The sequence below is a fragment of the Rutilus rutilus genome (genome assembly GCF_951802725.1).
Source record: "Rutilus rutilus genome assembly, chromosome: 1".
Lineage (NCBI taxonomy): Eukaryota > Metazoa > Chordata > Actinopteri > Cypriniformes > Leuciscidae > Rutilus > Rutilus rutilus.
The window spans coordinates 21850386-21875368 of NC_140209.1; the positions used below are offsets into that span (position 1 = coordinate 21850386).

The 24983-nt window shown below is 36.2% G+C and overlaps 1 protein-coding gene across 1 annotated transcript in view; it reads right to left on the reverse strand.

The window, feature by feature from the left end:
- Positions 1-419: 419 nt before the first annotated feature.
- The window catches only part of LOC311304327 (uncharacterized protein), a 36587-nt gene continuing 12023 nt past the window's right edge, over positions 420-24983 (reverse strand). Inside the window, exons 5-12 of the mRNA XM_084431289.1 lie at positions 24375-24416; positions 11491-12168; positions 10466-11357; positions 9847-10371; positions 6937-7190; positions 6504-6545; positions 5791-6429; positions 420-3617 (exon numbers count right to left, since the gene is read on the reverse strand). Coding sequence (XP_084287415.1) covers positions 1657-3617; positions 5791-6429; positions 6504-6545; positions 6937-7190; positions 9847-10371; positions 10466-11357; positions 11491-12168; positions 24375-24416 — 5033 coding nt within the window. The 3' untranslated portion in view covers positions 420-1656. The remainder of the gene's footprint in view (positions 3618-5790; positions 6430-6503; positions 6546-6936; positions 7191-9846; positions 10372-10465; positions 11358-11490; positions 12169-24374; positions 24417-24983) is intronic.

Here is a 24983-nt window from a genome sequence, read left to right on the forward strand (position 1 = left end):
TTTCATTCTTAGAATTTGTATTACTGTGTTCTTGTTGTATTTGTATTTGTATATGTGCACTGGAAGCTTCAGTACCAAGAAAAATTCCTTGTGGGTGCAAGCACACTTGGCAATAAAGCTCTTTCTGATTCTGATTCTGATTCTGATTCTTAATATTTAACGTGCATTTGAAGAATTTTGTTCAAAGACGTTTTCTGATAAAATTATGAGAACATTCATCAATAATTCATGACAATATATGGAGATTTCATTAACTTTTTTTAAAAAGTGTTTAGTAAACACTTGCATATTCTTTACATGAATTTAAATGAAAAGTCAGGAACATAACTATGGGACAGGCTACAAAACAATCCCACTTTCCAAGGATGTTCTTTTGATTATGATTTCACTTTTTTTTTTTTTCTTTTTTTTTTAGTTAGTGTGTAATGTTGCTGTTCGAACATAAACAACATCTGCAAAGTTACAACATTCAAAGTTCAAAGCAAAGGAATCACTTTTAAAGGACTACAACAAATGGCTGGTAATGACTACAATGAGCTTATTCGTTATAGCATCACTTACCCTAAAATTTACATAAACCCTTTCCCCTGGGAACACGCAAGCAACAAAGTGGATGTGGCAGTGTTGCGAAGAGGAAGAGTTGTTGTAGTAGAGCACATTTATGAGTCTGTTCAAGCTGTCACATTCATCTTTTTACATTTATTGCAATACAGTACATAACACAAATGCAATAGCATGCCATAAAAGCAAGATGACAACATAGTTTATAACCGTAATTAAACTAAACTATACCTGTTCTATCTTCATGATCGCATATATTCTCTGGCTCATATCTTACAACAGTTCCCACACGATTATCATGACAGAATATGCTAAGGCTTGAAGATAGTTAACTCCACATCACATAAATTCATCAACTAACCATTCAGAAACATCCTGTTGCATTCTACGTTCTCATGCTTCTTGAGTCTCTCCATCTTTGTCCGACTCCGGTTTGAACCTAAAAGGCAGAACAGTTTCTGAAATTTTCAGTGTGTGTCTGAGTGAGGTAATCGGAGCTGCTAACACACAAGCTGTTGTAGCTCCGCCCTCTGTGCTGGCAGCAGCAGCTCATTTGCATTTAAAGGGACAGACACAAAAACTAAAACAAAATCACTCAGGGGACATCATAGACTTATTTTACATCTTGTAAAAAGGGGCATTATATTCACCCCTTTAAAACAGCACACACAACCCTATTCACTTAAAGTTATTTGTCATTCTAAATGTTTTAAGGATGTTCCAAGTTGTTGTTTTAAGAACGTTTACTCCCAACATTGAGGACATAAAAACTTCTACAACTCGAAACTTCCACAAAATTTACAAATAATGTTTTTCTGCTAACCTTTTGAGAACATGATTATAGGCCTGATAACACTGAACAAAAATTGTATTAACGTTACTGAAAGAACATTTGTTTATAACTTTGATAGAACCTTAGAATCAGAATTTTAGCCAAATTTATGAGAACGTTCCCTCTTAGCTGGGTCCTTCCCTCCCCAAAATGCAAGCCAGTTCAATCAAATAACATTAATATATATATATTAAGCTTGTAATATGTTGTTTAAAATTGCCATTAATTTGTATGACATATCATATTTGTGTTTTTACAAAGTATCACATAACAACACAACTTTTTTTATTTTTCAGTTTTTCAATTTCTTGTAGTAGCTCTTGTCTTTCTTTTTCTTTCTTGTTTTTTTGTTCTCTTATTTCTTTGACTTTCTCTTCTTTCAGGTGTTGATAGAGTTTTTCCATTATTTCCTGTTGTTTCTGACGATCGTCCAGCATCTCTTTGAGTTGCTCTTTTCTCTCTCTGAAATCATTCAGTTCTTCTGCTTGTTTTCTGGCTTCATCTTCATGTTTCTTCTTAATGTCTTTTATTTCCTCTTCATGTTGCTGTTTTATTTCATCTCGCTCTCTCTCTTCTCTTTCTTGTCTGTTCTTCTCCTCTGTTTCTCTTCTCTTTTTCTCTTCTTCTTGTTCTCGTTTCAGATCTTCAATCATTTTCTCCCATCTCTTTCTCTCTTCTTCTCGTCTCTCATCATCCTCTTGTTTTCTTCTCTCCCACTCCTCTTTTCTCTCTCGTTCTAGTTGTTCATTATGTATTTTCATTTCATGTGTTTTTTCTTCATATTCTCTCTCTTTGTCTTCTCTTTCTCTTCTCTGTTTCTGTCTCTCCTCTTCTATCTTCTGTCTTTCTATTTCTGTCTCTATTTTAATTTTTTTTATCATTTTCTCCAGTTCTTCTCGTTTTTCTCTCAGTTGCTCCTCATGTCTCTCTTTTCTCTTTCTTTCTTCTTCCTCTCGTTCTCTCATCTGTCGTTTCTTGTTTTCCTCCCATTTTCTCTGCTGTCGTTTAATTTCCTCTTGAATCTCTTTTTTGTCATTTTCAGACTCTTTTATTTCTCTCTCCCATCTCTGTCTCTCCTCTTCTTCTTCTTTATTCCTCATTTTCTCCTCAGATTCTCTATTTTTTCTTTCTTCTTCTTGTTTAATCTGTAATTCTGCAATAATGCGCTCTTGTTCATTTCTCATCTTCTCTTGATCTTGTCTGTATTTCTCTTCTCTCTTTTTATCTTCTTCTTGTTTTTCTTTTTGCTGTTTTTCATACTGTAATCTCTGATGTTCAATCTCTCTCTTCATCTCTTCTATTTTTTGACGATATTCAGTTCTTCGCTGTTTTTCCTCTTCTGATTGTTTCTGGTTTTCAATCTCTCGGATCTTTTGTTCTGTTTTCTCTCTTTCTTCAAACTCTTTTCTGAGTTTTTCCTCTTTTTCTTTCAACTGATTCTCCATTTTCATTTTCGCTTCGTCTGCTCTTTGTTTCTCTTCCTCGAGTCTCTTCATCATGTTTTTCATTTCTATCTCATATTTGGCTTGTAATTCTTCTCTCTGATTCTGAATTTCTCTTTCTCTCTCTTTCAGTATTTCCTCCATTCTCTTTTTAATGGACATCTCTGCCTCCTCAAACATGCTGTTAGTGAAGTATCGTCCCTCATTACTATTTTTCACTTCTTCTACCATGTTCAACAGTTGAATCACTTGAGTTTTGTCTCGTTTTTCTCTGTTATTGAAAGCCAGGAATCTGTTTCCACAATCTCTGATCAGTTTCTTCAGTTCAGCACAGTTACTTCCCTTCACATAATTTTCCATGGTGACATTGTCTAGTTCGTCTCCTCTAGTGAACAGAACGATGCTGAACTGAGCAGATTTTGGGCCAAAGATATTCTTTATCAGATCTACAGTGTCTGATTCCTCCTTGGTGAATCTTCCCAAACTCAACACAATGACAAACACATGAGGTCCAGGTGAAGACATTGAAACACATTTCATTATTTCTGCCACCAGTTTTTCATTTGACAGTGTTGTGTCAAAGAGTCCTGGACTATCAACAACAGCTACTGATCGACCATCAACTTCACCAACTCCCTTCTGACAAACAGTTGTCACTGAATCTGAGCTTGATTGGCTCTGAAACTCATTTCTTCCCAGAATAGTGTTTCCTGTTGCACTCTTTCCACTTCCTGTTCTCCCGATCAGCACAATCCTCAGACCCTCTTGATCATCTGATTGATCTGAAGAACATGAAACACAAAATTATATATATATATATATTTGACATCACTGCTGAATTTAAATACGTTTTCAAAGTAGAATGATGCTCTTCTTTGTTAATTTATATTATAGGAAAGGAAGAAAGAGTAATAAAACAGTAACAAAAGTGGCACAATCATGACAGGACACGCAGCATAGGTTTAACGTTTGTGAACCTTTTAGAATTTTCTATATTTCTGCATAAATATGATCCAAAACATCATCAGATGTTCACAGAAGTCCTAAAAGTAAACAAAACAAAAAAAAGTTTTATATATCTGTGTGGCAAGTGAACTCTTGCTTTCAGTATCTGTTGAGACCCCCTTGAACAGAAATAATGGCAACTAAATGTTTTGAGTTACTGCTGATCAGTCCTGCACGACTTTGAGGAATTTTAGCCAATTCCTCGGTACAGAACAGCTTCAACTCTGAGATGTTGGTGGGTTTCCTCAAATTAACTGCTTGCTTCAGGTCTTTCCTTACACAACATTTCAGATGGATTAAGGTCTGGACTTTGACTCAGCCATTCCAGAACATTAACTTTGTTCTTCTTTAACAATTTTTTTTAGAACGACTTGTGTGCTTGGGGTCGTTGTCTTGCTGCATAACCACTTTTTCTGGAAATTCAGTTCACAGACAGAATTCGCTGGTATAATAGAACCGCTCCTGGCGTGCGCCTGGTAAATCCACCGTTATGTTAGCAATCCGCTATGGAACAAGCATGCCTGCTCTTAAAGGGAATGTGAGATGTCGCTCTGATTGTTTTGCCCAAACCACACCTATGAGTAATGTAGCTACTTCAGACCAACCCATTTTAGATTTGCGAGATCCGCCCACAAAGTTACTTGCGTTTCGCGTTTGGTACTTTGATACTACGTTTCAGATTGTTAAAATAGGGCCCTGAGTCTTTGGTTCACTGCCGTTTTAAGGACAAAATACTCAGCAATGGTCCTTGACTTTTTCTGCACATGGTTTGTCTCAAAGTATATTAACACTAGAACTCCCAAGGCGGTCATTTTTACCGTTTTTAAATTTTACAATGTAATAACTTTGTTAAAATAAAATAAATGTGGCTGTAGGACTCTGACTTTTCCTAAATATGTGTATATTTTATTCTGCCACTGTTATTTTATTAAAATCACAAAACACTAAACAGTTGTGACTATTTCTACCTAGAATGACCATAACGGTCATTTTGACCGCACGCGTTACAGATATCATAAGTCCGCTACATTGCAAGTTTCGCGGAGGGACTTCATCACATGGCTGGCGAGCGAACTTCACTCCGACCACATGGAATCAAAAGCCATACAACTGGAGGAACTGCAAACAAAATAAAACCAAGGAGACATGTGCCAAATGTCACAAAGTGTGTGGGAGCTGCACACAAAAGGCGGTGTTTACCTGTGTGGAATGTGCGTAAGCGTCAAAGATGCGGGGTGTTTGCGCCGTTCAAATGGGCAGTTAACCTGATTTTGTTCGTTAATATTTTTTGTTCACTGAAACTAATCGTTCTAAAGCAGTTCGTTTTCTTGTTTAGCTAATGTTCATGTTTTTTTCTTAGGCTGTTTGTATACATTTTCACATTCATTTGAATTAAAATGTTGTGTACTGTTTATTATTACCTATCATTGTAGATCTATTTATTTTTAGATTTTGAATTGATTATTGAACTTATGTACAAACAGGGCTGTACTAAACGGTATGAAGCTTTGACGTTTCCTAACTTTTGTGCGTGTCTATTCACGTGGTGAGTGCGGTGAAAAAAATTATTATTTTGACGCAAAACGTTCCTCAAATAGAGGCAGCACCTGTCGGTGCAATCTTTCTTTTGTGCTTGTTTTAAGGGCTATGACGACAGGAATTAAAAGCTTCATTGGAAAAGAGAAGGTTAACATGTACAATAGATATGACATGACGAAAATGACGTTCAGTACGGCTGATATGAACGTCAAAGTATGAACGGTCAGAATGACCGCTATGGTCGTTCTAGTAGTTATGGAATTCCGGTTGTTCTAGTGTTAAAAACACCACATAGACATATAAACAATATTAAAACCCTGATTTTCACCTCAGGGGGACTTAACACTGGGGGTTTTGCAGAGAAAATCATAATGGGTCCTATCAGAGATTTTGAGAGTAAAATACACTCACCCTGTGATGGTATCTTCTGTTTTAACTCTTTATTTTCATTCTCCAGTCTCTTCAGTTCTTCTTTATATTTCTCTTCTGTTTCACGCCTGGCTCTGCTCTCTTGAGCTTTCACATACATCTGAAGTGAATATGGTTTAGTCTTCAAGTTCTCTATATAATCCAGTAGTTCTGGTATCTGTCTTGAGTTTTCAGGTTCCTTTAACCCCATCACTCTGTACTGACCACCATATAGTCTGATTGATCTCAGAGTTTCTGATTTGACTAAATCTGTTACTAAGTCTCCAACAGAAAGGTCCGAGGTGAAGATCAGCATTAAATGCTCTCTGGAGTCAAATATCTTCTGGATCTTCTCCATTTCTGCTTTGTCTTCATTATTGAATGGAGCATCAGGAATGATGATGAGGAAAACATGAACTCCTGGATCACAAAGAGACACACAGCGGAGAGTTTGACGCATCACTTCCTGCTCTGAGAGCCGACTGAGTTGTGGAATCTTCACCAGACTGATCAGACGCCCATGACGTTTCACGTCTCTCCTCACACACTTTGATCTTATATCTGTTTTCTGCAGGATCAGCTCTGATATGGAGGATTTTAATTTCTCGTCGATCCCGCACACAACCAGATTCAGCTTTGACACTGGAAAACGTACAAAAATAAATAATGGACTTTTATATTAAGTAGAATACACTGAGACTTACACATAGACTTACTGTTAGGGCGACTGGCATCTGGACTTCTCTCTCTTTTGCTCCCTGCAATCAAAATAAAACACACACATATATATTAGTTATGCTATTAATTGTAAGTTGCTTTGCAAAGAAACATCTGCTAAATTAATAATTAACACTTTTAACTATATTGTGACACCATAGTGTGATGTCACAATGATGTAAATTGTTAATAATGAAATATTTTGGTCATGAATGAAAGTGCCTGGTAAATTAATAAGAGTAAATATGTATTCATCAGATATAAATCCATATTCATCAGATCAAGTGTCTGTATATGTGTCAACATGTCCCTCTCTGTGCTATATATAGCATTTGATTTTGTATGTTGTCATTAAATGCAATTACATTCATTTGTACATATAATGCAAGTTTATTTAAGTATCTAAAATGCAGCACAATCTTGAATACTTACAATGTGCTGGGATACCCAGGAAACTGGATATACTTCTTTTTTCTTCATTTTTCTCTTTATGGCTGTCATCATATGCTTTAACCTCTTTAAAAGAATGCACAGGTCTGCTGTTGTCTTCGTCCAGTGATGAGCCGGGTTCAGTTGCCTCTTTAGCATCATGTGTGCTTTCATTAGTTGTGCGGTTAATAGCCTCTTCACCAAATACTTTCAGCATTTGTTTCACCCTGCTCATCTTTTCCAAAATGAAGTTTTTATAGTATTAACACTAGTGTGTTCTAGTATTAACACACTCTGAGATGTTTGTCTGGAGCAGCTGAGGACGGTTGACTCCGACTCTCTCTACAACATCTGGAGGAGCTTCACTGTCAAACGCTGCTCGTCCCAAAAGGTAGTTTCACTGTCTTCTGACACATTCTTCAACACTCTCTAAAACACACACACACACACACACACACACACACACACAATTTTTAACAGCATTTCATTGTTTTTCACAGGAGAAAAATATTACTGCATATGATACATGTACTGTACCTGATCATTTCAAATTACATTGGTGCTAGAAGTCACAAACACATATATACATGTACATACTTATGACTTTGTTTTATTGGATGTTCATCGGATAAATTTAAAGTACTAAGAAAATAGAGATGTTAAAACAATATACAATTAAAACACAATCTCAGTTTAAAATGTAGTGATGCTTAAACTCATATGAGTGCCACTTAAAAACAAAGTTGAATATGTAATGTGGCTTTATTTCTTAATCAAACCATTTTTACATAAAGCAAATACATAAAGTAACCAGCATAGCCATGTGGGGCCCAATGTGTTTAACCAGGGTGTCACGGTTCAGGGGCGTATTCCTGGGGGGTATTCCAGAAAGCAGGTTATGTGACATAGTACATGTTTAGTATATGTTTAAGGGTAAGTAAGCGGGTAAACTCAACTACTTTACCATAGCAAGCCACTCTCTGAACACAACCCGTTCTGTTGCAGCTCATGATCCAGGGTTAGTTTACTTCAGAGGTGTTCAGTGGGTATGACAGATTGTGCATAATATTATATAGCTATAGTTATATCGATATATAAAATGCTTTTTAAACAAGGTAATGTTAATTTTGTTATAATATATAGCTAATTCTCATCTCACACATCAGTGATATGCATTAAAAAGTTTTTTTTTTTTTTTTTTGCAACAGGACATTTTCTATGCTACACAGCAAAATCCCCAGTGTTAAATTAACACTGAAAAGTGTGATTCAGATCACATTAGATCTTTGTTCATCTAACTGTTATAAATCAACAACAGCAGACGAACAAAATCTAAAGTAAACATAAGGGTCAAGAGCCCAACTAAAGCAAACACCCATCACCATAATGGTAACTTACAATGTGTGATTTTCTCCTTCAGTGATTCTGCTTGTTAACATCAGGTGTCTTCAATAATGCTCAATCATCACTCAAATATTCACTTAATTAGCTCATTAAATTTAACACTGCTTCAGTGTTCATTTAACACTCTGCTAAGAGTTTATATAATTCAAACTTTTCAGTGTTAATTTAACACTGGGGATTTTGCTGTGTATAAAGTATTTCTATAATAAAAGAAATACATGATATGATATGATATGATATGATATGATATGATATGATATGATGTGATATGATATATTTCCAGCAATGTGGAAGCAAAATGACTAAACAAAAAGTAAACTTTATACAACCATGTTATTTTTGCAAGCACAGGCTATATTTCGTTTAATCAGTCTTTCTTTTTATTATATAATTAGCATCAAACAAACAATATAGTTCTTATTCACAGTGATTAAAGATTATTAATGTTTTGTCTGCCCTCTAGTGGTTGGAAATGTGTATTACATGTCTTATTATGAGCAGATTCTCTACACCTGTGGACCGTGTAAGAGGAGCGTGGATTTAAGGAGCCCCGTTGTTACATCTGGGAGGCGGGATTGGTGCGGCAGTCGAGTGGCGCTCGTTTTCTGTTTCCCCTATTTCTTTTCTCCCAAACGTTATGTTATGACTATTGTTTGTTAATAAAAACCCTATTGGACCGAGCCTTCCGTGTTGACCCTCGTTTGTGTTATGGCAAGGGCCGTAACAGTAGCTCACGAAAAGGAGGGATTTAGAGAGATTGATTCATCCATGGAGTCGTTTCAGAATCACTGAAAAATGTGGTGATGTGCAATGTTTATTATGAGAAAATTAAACCATTTTTTTTTACCTTTGATGCATGTAAAACCTGTTGTAGGAGACCTCCAAAACAAAATCTTGAGACTTTAAAATGGCATTACAGGGGCACTTTAAACAAGAAGATTGAAAAATGATTGCATTACTGTTGATTACTCTTGACGTACACGGAGGTGGGCCGACAAAAACGGGATCTCGCTTGAGAGACCAATCCACTTTGAGTGTAAACTAAACAAGCTAATGCACATTAACATCGCTTCGCAGCACAGGTATATAACAAGCAGAAGGTGCATCGCATATTTGCCTTTCGCTTCAGAGCCAAGCACTGTGTATGTTCAGCTCTACTGGGTCACGGCCTGTCACAGTCTTTTCTGTGTCTATCTCTGTCTCTCCTCCTCTTCTTCTTTATTCCTCCTTTTCTCATCCAAATCGCTTTTTTATTTCTTCTTGTTTCATCTGTACTTCTGCTATAATTCATTCTTGTTCAATTATCATATTTTCTTGATCATGTCTGTATTTTTCTTCTCTCTATCTTCTCTTTCATATCTGCTGTTTTTAATTCTTTGATTTTCAGTCTCTCTCTTCATCTCTTCTATACTTCGATGATATTCAGCTCTTCAATGTTTTTCCTCTTCTGATTGTTTCTGGTTTTCAATCTCTCGTTTCCTCTGTTCTGCTTTTTCTTTCTCTTCAAACTCTTTTCTGAGTTTTTCATCTTTTTCTCTGAATTGATTCTGCATTTTCTTTCTCTCTTCATCTGCTCTTTGTTTCTCCTCGTTGAGCTTCTTTGTCATGTTTTTCATGTCCATCTCATATTTAGCTTGTAATATCTGTCTCTGGATCTCAATTTCTTTGTCTCTCTCTCTCAGTATTTCCTCCATTCTCTTCTTAATGGACATCTCTGCCTCCTCAAACATGCTGTTATTGAAGTATCGACCCTCATTACTATTTTTCACTTCTTCTATCATGTTTAACAGTTGAGTAACTTGAGTTTTGTCTTGTTTTTCTCTGTTATTGAAAACCACGAATCTGTTTCCACAATCTCTGATCAGTTTCTTCAGTTCAGCAGACTCATATTTGCACACACAATCCTCTATAGATTCACCCTCAAGTTCGTCTCCTCTAGTGAACAGAACGATGCTGAAGTGAGCAGCTTTATGACCAAAGATCTTCTTGATCAGATCTACAGTGTCTGATTCCTCCTTGATGAATCTTCGCAGACTCAACACAATGACGAACACATGAGGTCCAGGTGATGAAAGTAAAATACATTTCACTATTTCTTCCACCACTTGATCATTTGACAGTGTCGTGTCAAAGAGTCCTGGAGTAGTCTCTCGTTTCTCCTGTTCTGTTTTTTTCTTTCTCTTCAAACTCTTTTCTGAGTTTTTCCTCTTTTTCTCTGAATTGATTCTGCATTTTCTTTCTCTCTTCGTCTGCTCTTTGTTTCTCCTCGTTGAGCTTCTTTGTCATGTTTTTCATGTCCATCTCATATTTAGCTTGCAACTCTTCTCTCTGATTCTGCATTTCTCTCTCTCTCTCTTTCAGTATTTTCCCCATTCTCCTTTTAATGGACATCTCTGCCTCTTCAAACATGCTGTTAGTGAAGTATCGACCCTCATTCGTTTTCTTCACTTCTTCTATCATGTTCAACAGTTGAGTAACTTGAGTTTTGTCTTGTTTTTCTCTGTTATTGAACACCAGGAATCTGTTTCCACAATCTCTGATCAGTTTCTTCAGTTCTGCTGATCTATGTTTCCTCACATAATCCTCTATAGATTTACCCCTGAGTTCGTCTCCTCTAGTGAACAGAACGATGCTGAAGTGAGCAGATTTATGACCAAAGATCTTCTTTATCAGATCTACAATGTCTGATTCTTCTCTGGTGAATCTTCCCAAACTCAACACAATGACAAACACATGAGGTCCAGGTGACGACATTGAAACACATTTCATTATTTCTTCCACCACGTGATCATTTGACAGTGTCGTGTCAAAGAGTCCTGGAGTATCAACAACAGCTACTGATCGACCATCAACTTCACCAACTCCCTTTTCACAAACTGTCGTCACTGAATCTGTGCATGTTAGACTCACAAACTCATTTCTTCCCAGAATAGTGTTTCCTGTTGCACTCTTTCCACTTCCTGTCCTCCCGATCAGCACAATCCTCAAACGCTCCAGATCATCCAGTTCACATTCAGCACCTAAAAATAAAGTTGATAGACAAAAAGACTTAGTGAAAACAAGTGCAGAAGCTGAAAACGTAAAGAAGTTGACTCTTCTGTTATTTTCTGACCCTTTAAAACATTAGTTTCTATATGAAGTGTATACACTCACCCACTGACTGAAGTAACTCTTTGATTTTATTCTCCATTTTCTTCAGTTCTTCTTTATGTTGTTCCTCCAGTTCATGTCTGACTCTGTTCTCTTGAGCTTTCACATACATCTGAAGTGAATATGGTTCAGTCTTCATCTTCTCTATATAATCCAGTAGATCTGGGATCTGTCTTGAGTTTACAGGTTCCTTTAACCCCATCACTCTGTACCGACCTCCACAGAGACTGATTAACCGCTGAGATTCTGGGCTGGATTTTACAAAGTCTGTCACGGGTCTTTCAACACTGAGCTCTGATGTGAAAAGTACCATGAAATGTTCTCTGGAGTAAAATATATTCTGGATGTTCTCTATTTCTGCTTTGTCGTCATTGTTAAGTGGACCAACAGGAACTATGAGGAGGAAAACATGAACTCCAGGATCACAGAGAGACACACAGTGGAGAGTCTGACGCTTCACTTCCTCCTCTGAGAGCTGGTTGAGAGCTGGAAACTCTACCAGACTGATCACACGTCCATGTATCCTCTCCTCTTTCTTCACACACACTTCACTGCTCTCTCTCTGATGTGAAGGTTTTATCGGTTTCCCGCGTAAAAATTTTGACAAAGAGACTTTAAGTGTTGTATCTCTTCCACACAGCACCAGGTTCAGCTTCTGTTTTCCAGAGACATTGAGTGAAACTGAAAAACATATCAAGAAACTCAAGCTTTGTTATTGTACACGGGGTAGGAAAATAATGGGGACTTGAGGCAAACATGTTTTATATATGTTAACACATTTTAAAGAAATAAAAATGCCCCCAAATTGAAGTTAAAGGGAAAAAAATAAATCCCCTTTCGCAACTTGTGAAATGTGAAAATGAATGAAACCTGTCAACTGTGGCATTACATTTAGATCTGCTCACATTGCATACAATTTCTTTTTACGATTTTTTTTTTTTTTAACAGCATGGAGCCTTATGACAAATCAAAAACATTTCTGTTGAGCTTTTGATTGCATTGGTGCAGTTGCCCTGCTGTGCACTCTCAGAAAAAAAGGTGCAAAGCTGTCACTGGGACAGTACCCTAAGATACAAAAGTGAAAAGGTACATCTTTGTACCTTACCCAGATGACAAGCAACCATCAAAACAATGTTAAATCAATGTTAATATAGGGCTGTGCGATATAGTTTTATACTAATATAAATATAATATACCATTATACTAATGATTCATATAGTTGGTATCGATAATTATTAGGGCTGGGCGATATATATCGTGAGATTGTTATGCGCATCTCGTCAGTAAAGCCGGTTCCTTGATTAGTAGTAAATCGCCTTCACCTGCTTTCAGATGGAGCGGCATTTACTACAAAGAGCCGTAGTTAACTGACAAGCTGAGCCATATCACATTAATATCGCGGACGTATCGCCAGCGATTTTTAATGCGATATGGCTCAGCTTGTCAGTTTACTACGGCTCTTTGTACACAGCAAAAACTCCAGTGTTAAATTAACACTCCTGGGAGTGTATGAGTCCACACTCAAGAGTGTTTAAGTTAATGATATAATTAAGTGATTAATTTAGTGATTATTGAACATTATTGAAGACACCTGATGTTAACAAGCAGAATCACTGAAGGAGAAAATCACAAATTGTAAGTTACCGTTATGACGATCAATGGTTGCTTTAGTTGGACTCTTGGTCCGTGTAACACTTTGCAGTTCTTTGTTCAATTTGAAATTTAATAATCAGAAATGAGAAAATGGCCCGTTTTTTCGTTTTTTTCCAAAAAACTAAAAAACGATATTTCGGCTTGATTTTTCGTTGTTTGGTTCACAGGCAAAAAAACGAATAAATGACTTCAAAATTTGTTTTCCACATCTGGGCGGCCTGACACGCCTCCTTCCGCCGATTCCGCAAATCTGAGCATGTGTCGTCAGCAGTTGTCGCTCAGGTCTGTTCAACAAAATAATAGTCCTCTCTACTATGGCTACAGATTCTTAAACTGTACAGGGCAGGACAGGTCCTATTGGGCTTTCTTCTGTGCAACTTTACACGTTTCACAGAAATCTTTACATCAGAAATATTAATTATTAGTCTGCCACCAGCCTGTTTTATTTAGCTGTGTGTGGTGAAGCTGCGCTTGACAGCGCCGAGCGGGAGAGGCTCACTCACTGACCAATGTTCAGTCAGCAGTCAGAACTTTTCTTTTAGACGCTCCGTTTTGCCACGGGATGGTGATTGCAAATACTGTAATGTCAATCGGCTGAGGGTGGGTACCGATGATGGTGAAATACATTTTTACTGAAACTGTAATCATAGCCGCGACCCGCGAGAATGAGACAGATGATTGACAGGACGATAGATAGCGGAGGCAATTAAAGGCGCTAGATAACTTATGTTAACAAAAACACAAATAAAAAAAGTGTTTAACCATTTTATGCATGAATTATGATAACCTCAGTCAGGATCTTTTTTTTCTATGTGTTTTTATTGCTCTTAGGGCATGGAAAACAAGATTTTATTTTTTATTTTTCATTTTACAAAATTTTCAAAGAGATTTTCATATGTCCACTTGAATGGAGAGCATGCGTTTATGGTTTAAACTGAAGAGATATTGTATTAAATATAATACAATAATCAAACAGATAAAGTATGTGTATTTAACAAACTAATCAATTAAATTATATCAAATCATCTGAAAACTATAAAATATATACAAAAATATATAAATGCAAAATATTGCAAAGGCAATTGAACTCCATACGTTTTCTATGCAGTATCCTGACATTTCATCTCTTTTTTCTCTAATTGATCCTGTTCGAGTTCATGCTTAATAGTTTGCCTTACTGTCTTCTGAATTAACACAAAGTAGTTATTAGTAAAAATGGTGGAAACTGGATCAAGTTCCTGTGGAATCAATAAATGTTCTTGATGGCATGCATTGTTTCTCGTTTTTATTGTTTGATTATACAGCCAGAACTGGACTTCTGTTTGGGTTCCACCAGTAAGTGACATACCTTTACACACACACACACACACACACACACACACACACACACACACACACACACACACACACACACACACACACACACACACACACACACACACACACACACACACACACACACACACACACACACACACACACACACACACACACACACACACACACACACACACACACACACACACACATAGCCTATATAATTTTTTTTCATGGTATAATTATGTAATCTGCTTGTGAGCCTAAATGAGTAAAATTGGTATTCAATCATTATCAGGCTGACTTGCTTTTTTATATATTGAAAGTAGTGTTTCATGTTGTCACTTCACATTTAATGGCCGCTTAGAATGAAATTGCTATGCAAATTCACAGTGCCTCCTTTGAGCTGCATTAGACAGTGTGTAATGTACATCTAAAAATGCAGGGTCAGATGCTGCTTCTGTGCCACCTATACTGCAAACCTGTGTGTTTGTTCATACAGAGTTCATCAGACAGCCTAAAGCCTCTTACGTTGTTGATTTATATTTCAAACAACAATTCGACATTTGCTCGCAATGTTTTTCTTACAAAAAACCTCATCATTCTGCAGGACAATTGTCTATTACAGTATACAACACGCTTTAAGAAAAGTTTATTTCCATCACACTGTAAAGTGTTTTTAAATATTACATATAGATTACATATACCAAAGATTTTACATGTTAATTACAGTTAGTAGGCCTACCATGGGAAGTAGGGGTGCTGAGCGTGGAGCATGAAGAAATATGGTTGGGGATGAAAGTTCACACAAACAAAACCAAAAAACTGTGGTGTTTTGCCTATAGGCATACATATTACGTGTGTTTGTTTTTATTTATGCTGTATTAAAATACCCATATTATAACAAATAAATAAAATATATTTGGAAATTGCCCTTTAAAACGAAGGCTCAGTTTGTGGTTCACAATTATTTGATTAAAAACAACAAAAACAATAAAACAAAGACAAAGTCACTTATATTAAACACTTTTTTTATTTATGTTTTTGTTAACATAAGTTATCTTGCGCCTTTAATTGCCTCCGCTATCGTTCTGTCAATCACCTGTCTCATTCTCGCGGGTCGCGGCTATGATTACAGTTTCATTAAAAATGTATTTCACCATCATCGGTACCCACCCTCAGCCGATTGGCATTACAGTATTTGCAATCACCATCCCGTGGCAAAACGGAGCGTCTGACTGCTGACTGGACATTGGTCAGTGAGCCTCTCCCGCTCGGCGCTGTCAAGCGCAGCTTCACCACACACAGCTAAATAAAACAGTCTGGTGGCAGACTAATAATTAATATCTCTGATGTAATGATTTCTGTGAAACGTGTAAAGTTGCACAGAAGAAAGCCCAATAGGACCTGCAGTTTAAGAATCTGTAGCCATAGTAGAGAGGACTATTATTTTGTTGAACAGACCTGACCTGAGCGACAACTGATGACGTCACATGCTCAGATTTGATTGACCAATATCATTTATTCGTTTTTTTGCCTGTGAACCAAAAAACGAAAAATCAAGCCAAAATCTTCAAAAATCAATCAAACAAAGGGGCCGTTTTCTCATTTCTGATTATTAAATTTCAAATTGAACAAAGAACTGCAAAGCGTTACACGGACCGACTCTTGACCCATATATTATTAACTTTAGATTTTGTTTGTCTGTTGTTTCTGAATTATAATCACAAGTTGAACAAAGAAAAAAGTGATCTGATGGTAATCCGTGTATCATTCGTTCAGTCGTTTTTTTATTTAATATTGAAAGTAGAAAAATGAGAAAACAGTTCCTTTTTCGATTTTCATTTTTTCCAAAAAAACGAAAAACAAGAATTCAGGTTGATTTTTCGTTTTTCGTTCTGAGGTAGAAAAATGTATAAACAGCTGGAATATTCGAATTTTACACGTGGGTGGGAATGAAACGCCCCTTTCCTTTGATTTGTCAGCCGAAGATCAAACTGTCCCGTCATCAGTTCTTCCTCAGTTCTGCACTGCAGAATAAAAGTCCTCGCGTTGTGATTCCTAACACGTTTTTTGCAACTACATTTCATCTTTTTTTCCCATCAAATAACCAGACTAACATGGCTCGACACAACCCGTACTGGGAAAAACACTAGACAGGGCTTTCTTCTGTGTAGATATAAATTCACCTACGCTTTGCATCAGCTGGGTATGCCTAAATGACGGCTGTTAGCCTACATGGTCGCCCTCGCCCAGTAATTTTTTTTTTAAATAATAAATGAAGATAGAAATCAATATAATTAGTTGTAAATTTAATATTTTTAACACTAATACAAAAAGAAAAGAATAATGCATTGACAATATAATATTTCTATATTAACGTAAATGCATGACATTCAGACTGACTATCTAACAACCGGAGAACAGAGAACAACAGAGATATTAAAATACATACTCTTCTGAGTTTTATGATGTAGGCCTTGTGTTTTATTAAAATGTATTAATTTATATCTCAAAGATGTGCGCTTGTACGCAGCGCACCGGGTCATGTTGAGAGGGAAACAAACGCATTTTATTATTAGCCTATTCAGAAATAGTGTAAAAGATCGGTAAATAAAATGCAACATTAACATTATAAACACTATTAATAACATATAGGCTATGTCTATGCGTATTTTACTTCCCCTTACTGTAGCCTACACTGTAAAAAAAAATTACATCCCCAAGTCAAAAATTTCAAGTGACCGATAACATCTACATTTTTCAATTAGTCTGACGTATTATTTCTCATTGAGCCAATGTTAACAGACTATTGCAACAAGAATTTCACTTGGGCCAATTGAAAAATTTAGATGTTATCGGTCACTTGAAATTTTTGATTTGGGAGGGTTAGAAATTTTTTACAGTGTATGTCAAATCCTTAAATGAATGGTAGGCCTATTCAGAAAACAACAAGAATGAAAAATAAGTAGCCACGTATAATAAAAATATAGCCTAATAGCTTATAAAAATAGCCTATTTTGTCCTTTATTATAAACAACATTTAGCCAATTTTAAACGCCAAGCCTAAACGAATTTATTTGAATCGAAACTGAAACTGTACCGACGTTGGTTTCGCGCATCTCTCATTCGGTCCAAAGTTTCCATATTTGCAATGTAACATTTGGATGCTAACTAGTAATGTAAAGAAGGCTTTATACTTAAGTCGAGTCCCAATACACGTATAGGCTAAATCAGCATCTTCACAGCAAGGGAAATGAGTTTGGAATAACAGCAAGTAGCCTACTGTGCGGCACAGCCTTTATATTGTACAACAGACCAATTAAATTAAGCAGAATAACTTTTTATATGTTTGGTTGACTGTGTTTTATTTTAATAATGAACAGGCTGCGATGTTAGCCATGCCAGAAGTGAACTGATAATAGCCTAGAGATGCTGTGTGAGCGAGCGATGCGCCGGCGACATCACTTGGATTTGTTGCTCAGCAGGGGAAATAACTTAATATTCTGTCGTTTAATACTCTGTCATTCGAAACAGTAACATTTATATTTTTATTTGTGTAGCCTACATTCAAAATGACTACAAAATGTCATGCCTTTGGAAAATAAAGAAAACAATATGATGCGCTGCTTTAGCGCGTCTCAGTCTCCTTGAACATCTTTCTGGCGCACACCAAAAATGAACCAAAATAGAGTGAATAGCCTTCTGACGCACCTACTTTTCAAAGTCAACATTTAGATTATTTTAAGTAAAATGCATTATATAGTCACTTAAGAATAAAACACAGCGTGGTTCATGATAAAAAAAAAAAACGTGACTTTACAGTTCAGAAATAGGAAAATAGCAAACCCCTGGCACTTGAGAACTCCTGGTCTACACAGAAGAAAGCCCTGTCTAGTGTTTTTCCCAGTAAGGGTTGTGTCGAGCCATGTTAGTCTGGTTATTTGATGAAAAAAAAAGATGAAATGTAGTTGCAATAAACGCGTTAAGAATCACAACGCGAGGACTCTTATTCTGCAGTGCAGAACTGAGGAAGAACTGATGACGGGACAGTTTGATCTTCGGCTGACAAATCAAATGAAAGGGGCGTTTCATTCCCACCCACGTGTAAAATTCGAATATTCCAGCTGTTTATACATTTTTCTACATCAGAACGAAAAACGAAAACTCAAGCTGAATTCTTGTTTTTCGTTGTTTTGGAAAAAATGAAAATCGAAAAAGGAACTGTTTTCTCATTTTTCTACTTTCAATATTAAATAAAAAAACGACTGAACGAATGATACACGGATTGATGGTGTTGGTTATATTATGACAATCATCATTTGAACTTGATCACTGAACTCATTAAAATCCTTCTTTCTGACTTCGATTTATGTTGTTGGTTACAGCATAACTGTGAATCTGCATAAATGCCCAGCATTTTTGATATAATATAAAGGATTTCTTAAAAGTTGTTTTAAAAAAAAAAAAATCACTCCTATAGGCACACACAGATGTCAAGATTCAGTCTATGCATCTCAACAATGGTGAGGAGCAGAATATTCAATTAGGAAAAGTAAATTACATAGACAATTCAGATCATAATTTATTCATACCGCAATGCATGATGGGAGCCATTAATGAGTTGTGATTGGTGGCAGCCACTGCAACATGCTTTATTATTGTCACCATTGTTGAGATTCACAGGCTGATTATTGATGTCTGTGTTTTAAATGAATTTATCTGAATGTCTTTTGATCAGAACAATGTTTATTAAATATTTAGAATTATATGTAAAATACTGATAATCATAGGCTGAAGAATCACTAAACTGCTGCTAGCAACTTAAACCAAACTATCTCAATAAGTTTCCTTTTTCAGATCACAGCATGATTGTCAAAACATAACCAACACTATAATATAATACTTTACTTTGTTCATTTAACTGTTATGAATCAATAACAGCAGACAAACAACAGTAAATATTAAAGTAAACATATAATGGTCAAGAGCCCAACTAAAGCAAACACCCATCACCATAACGATGGCTTACAATTTGTGATTTTCTCCTTCAGTGATTCTGCTTGTTAACATCAGGTGTCTTCAATAATGCTCAATCATCACTAAATTAATCACTTAATTATCTCCTCAGCCCTAAATGCCGCTCCATCTGAAAGCAGGTGATGGCGATTTACTACTAATCAAGGAACCGGCTTTACTGACGAGATGCGCATAACAATTTCACGATATATATCGCACAGCCCTAATAATTATTGGCATTTTTTTATAACCTTTTTTTTTAAAGACAAGTAGAAAAATATAAAATTAAAACACTGTTTTATTTATCCACATTATTAAGGCAAACAACAAAATTATATTAGTTTTATCAGCCAAAAACAAAATAAAATGAAAACAAAAATATCTTATTTATGTCTTAAATTAAGATAGAAAAAGTGCTAAAGAAACTTTTGAACTTAAATAAAATGCTACAAAATGTGTGCAATGTAAAAGTGTAAACGTAGATCAATCAAGGCAAACTTTGAGATAGATCAAGATCTGTAATAAGTAGGTATAATGGTTCACAAAATTCAAGGTTTGGTTTGATATGACACAGTGGTATCACAGTTCGGGTCGTTTTCGATGCAGCAAAAAGAAAGAAATGCCAGATAAATTTCACTGATTCAAAAAAGAATATATATATATATATATATATATATATATATATATATATATATATATATATATATATATATTATTTTCTGTAAAATTACACACACTGATCAGAGATTCAGGTCTAATGATTGTGAAATAATGATTGTGTTAAAACACAACCAACACCATCAGATCACCTTTTCTATTTGTTCATCTGGCTGTTATAACTCATGTACAGCAACCAAACAAAACTTAAAGTTAATAATTTAAGGGTCAAGAGCCCAACTAAAACACACACTGATCTCCATAATGGTGACTTTAATTATGGTTTTCTCCTTCAGTGATTCTGCTTGTTAACACCAGGGGCCTGTACCATGAAGGTAGCTGAACAAACTCGGGGTTACAGGATTGGTTTTGAGTTGACAAATCCAAACCGTTGCGATCAGGCTTTATTGGTACCATGATGCAGCTCATCGACTTTCTCTGTCAACTCAGGCTTTGATCTTTAAGCTATGATTACTCCACGCGCGCGTGCACATAAAAGAGTGACGTCGACACTGAACAGCCAATCGCGGGTAGTAGAGCGAGAGCGTTATATTTTTCCGCGGAGGAGCAAGAGATAATTATTCAGAATTACGATGAATTTAAATATGTATTTCAAGCTCGAAACAATACGGTCTCAGTGCCAAAGCAAGAGAAGACTGTTGGAGAAAGATTGCTGATTGTTAATGTGTAAGTTAAACAAATACGTTCTATATTTATGTAAAATTATGTAGGCCTATATGTATGTGTAGCCTATATGTTTACTATACCCTATAGCCTATTTGTATAATATATAAAAAATTTACATGTATGTACTAAGAAAGATTAATATTCCTTAAATGCTTTTTAAATGCAAACCCAACTCCAAATGTTCTTGGCAGCAGATAAAGACAAAATATAAAAATAATAATTCAAAGTGGTGAGTATTTACCACAACCTTTTATTACTTCTGTGAACATTTGATCACAAACACTTGTTTGCAGCAAACAGAAATAAAGAGTTAAATTCAGAGAACCAGAATACACTGTGGCGGAGGAGTTGGCTCTGAGTAGGCAATAAGGGGCGGCCGATTATGGATGGGATTAGAGGTGCTGTACAATCTGACCCTGGTGCTGGCTCCTCTAAGCAAGTAACACTGGGTACGTGTGCAATACATTACTACTTTTAAGTTTTAAATATGGCTGACTGTATGTTCTGCAGAGGGAAATACAGTGTCCCTGTTGAAGCCAGCACACACACACAGTCTCCCACACAGAGGTCAGTATGCAGCAGACAGAACACCAGAAACATAACCTGCTTTACAACAGTTATGCTTTACATTGGCCTATTTTTATTTATTAGGGTGGAGGAAATGAAGACACTCTGTCTGTGTGTTCTCAGACAGTTGCTGATGTGAATGCACTGGGCTTTTTATTATGGCAAACATTTGAATGTGTGGCATAAAAAAGGGACTGGCCCTTACACCTCTCTTTTATTGTAGGATTTTTCACAACCTGCCCCAGAAACAGGCCTCTACCTCAATGGCCTTCAGAAGAAATGTGTAAGGATTTAAAACCCTTGACATAAATTACAGTCAGTCCTGTGTTTGTAGGAAGTCAAGGAACTTTTTGTGATTTGATGAGCCTCCAGAAAACTTGTAATGATCATGTTTGTGGTGGAATTATGTTTCAGGTGGAAACAGACTCAGTCAGGGCCCTGTACAAAAGGAGTCTTGAACTAGACTGCACGCTAAAGGAGTCTTGAACTAGACTGTTCACTAAAGGAGACTTGAACTAGACTGCACACTAAAGGAGACTTGAACTAGACTGCACACTAAAGGAGACTTGAACTAGACTGTTCACTAAGAGCTGACTGTGAGCTGAGAAAAAAAAATGGAGATCAAACAGCTGAATAAAACTGATCTCAGTATGTGAACTTATTTAACCAAGTAACACTTTAGTATTAATATTTATTAATGAAACTTTCTCTTGCTCTCTTTCTCTCTCTCATCCCACAAAACCAATAAAACAGTTTGAGACTTATCTGCAGTTTCAATGTGCTTTTATTTAGTGTAATATTGTATGGTGATTGCATCTACATCTGCACCAGCTGAGTGGTCAAGTGTGATCGGGTCAGTTTCATCGGGGAGAAGCTGGTTTTGTGGTGGTTCTCGCTCTGTTCTACTGGTGGCTATAATGTGCAGAATGGCACATGCATGCAGCCACTATCTCTGATGCCCGCTCTGGTGACTCTTAAGGGCTGAACACAGTTGAAACGTGCCTTTAGGAGGCCAAAGGTCATCTCGATCTTCACTCTGGTTTTACTGAAGGCCACATTGGAGCGGTGCTGTGGCCCTGTCTGAGGTCAGGGGGTTATTGTGTAGGTTTTTCTATCTCAGTTCAAATGAACTGTTTTGTACTGTACCAAATTTAACTTGCTTTCCTCAAAGCGCTGACACAACACAGACTCATGGAAAATTTGTGAGTCAAGCACTGGAGCCAGGCCATTTAGCATCCAAACTTGTGATCATACGTTCATGACCACAAGTCATCAGCAGATGAAATGTTTAGTAGATCATTTTTATATCTGTTAATGTTACTAATTTAAAGATTCATCTCACAGAAAATAATCATCTCACAAATTCACATCTCTACCTGAAGTGATAGGATTTCCTATTAACATCTGCCTCATGTTCTCTTAGAGCAGTGGAGACTGGAGCAATAGACTATAGGGAATCCTATCATAAGATTGTTAAAGATTTAAAATAATTCTTAACATGTATTATATTGTATAGTACATTTGTGAAATGTGCATTTTGAAAAAAAAAAAAAAAGTGTTCATGTGATATGTCACCCTATCAATATATCTTACCGGCAATTTTATAAAAGCCCTCTTTTATGGACATAGTCGATAAATGTCCGGGGAACAATATTAATGAAACTATTCATGTACTCCTGCAGAGCAAGGACCACCTTGCGAATGGTTCGACAAACCGTGTTTTCCCCTAGCTTCTGTGCGTCACCCACCGTGCAAGTATGTAGGCTACCACTTGCAAAAAAACACAAACGCAATACCATTTGCGGTACAGTAAGTGCATGAATTCGACGTGTTAAATTATTTATGTGCGGCTCAAGAAGTTCGCAAAATAAGACATTCCTTCCGCGGAAAAGCTGTATCTTTCATACAAGTTACTATCAGGAAAGGCAAGGGGATTTTGTCAGGCTAAAAACTCTTTCTTTACAAAGTGCTCGTCTAACAATTTGCGCTGAGATGTCCACCGGATTTGGAAGAAAAGGTGAAGTCATTGCAACAAACACTTGGAATAAGTTACGTCACCTATATGTTTCTTTGCTCTCAGCTGATTGGTCAAACTTCAGTCTGAGATCTCGAATCCAGATCATAACCTGCCCCGGAGCAGGTTAGCCGTGCAGCGTAAGATACCATGGCAACGAACACCGATTAAAGCCGAGCTACTTTCATAGTACCTAAAACCCAGGGTTGGCGGAAACTAAGCTGAAACATAGCCGGCTAGCCACCTAATCCGGCTTCATGGTACAGGCCCCAGGTGTCTTCAATGTTGGCAATAAAAGATATTTTGTAAATTGTACTCATTTTAAATGGTTAACTTTTAAGGAATTAATTTGATTAATTATGACTCAATTATAATTTGTTCAATTTAATTACTTTTACAATTAATTACTAATTGAAATAGCCTGAGTAAAGATTACAAGCACTTTCTGTGTGAAAAAAGTTGCCTAGCTTTTTTTAAGTAAATGTCACTCCACATTTTTTTCAGTGTACATGTTCTTATAAGAAAAATCTGTTAGCTAGGACAGTGAAAACACAATGAAACAGCCAAAACAGAACATAACTGACTATTACTGTAACACTATCATTGTTTCTGTGTTACAAACATTCATATTATCACAAAAGTACTGGGATAAGTTTATAGTTCGGATGTAAACAATGATATTTACGGTAGCGATCAAAATAGAGTAAATCACCTTTTGTAAAAAAAATTATGCTTCAATTAATTATTGTATTTTTTACACTGTAATGCATTTTTAAAACATTTTAAATTCACTGCAGCAATTAACAATTTGTCAGAACCTTTAGTAATTATGTTTTTTTTTTTTTTTTTTTAGAATCGTGGGAGAATTGTGATCTGTGTTTAAAAAAAATTTTTTTCATTCTCAATTCATACAGAATCGTGTAGCTCTATATTAATATACATTTCAATAAAATAATCTGAATTGTCTACTTACAGTTGGGGCGATTTCCCTCTGGACTGTGATCTCCTATATCTGCTGTAAAAAAAGCTCAATTTAAACAACCATGAAGTTGTTAAATGCTTAAACTTGCATAAATGCTTAAACTTGCAATTTTAATGGAAGAGCTGCAATAATTTTCTTTTTGATGACACTGTCAACAAACATAGCATTCAGACAGATCTAGACAGGTTCAGCAGCTTTGATGTCTGGTCACTGATAAACTCAGCTCAAGGTGCACAGTAAATTTCCCAGTGTTAAATCAACAGTGCTCAGATCACATATGGTCCCACTCTACATGGTGTTAAAGTAACACTGAAGCAGTGTTAATGTTAATGAGATAATTAAGTGATTAATTTAGTGATGATTGAGCATTATTGAAGACACCTGATGATAACTAGCAGAATCACTGAAGGAGAAAATCACACATTGTAAGCCACCGATATGGTGATGGGTGTTTGCTTTAGTTGGACTCTTGACCCTTAAATTATTAGCTTTAATTTTTGTTTGGCTGCTGTATCTGACTTACAACTGCCAGATGAACAAAGAAAAAAAGTGATCTGATGGTGTTGGTTATGTTATGACAATCATCATTTGAACTTTGTT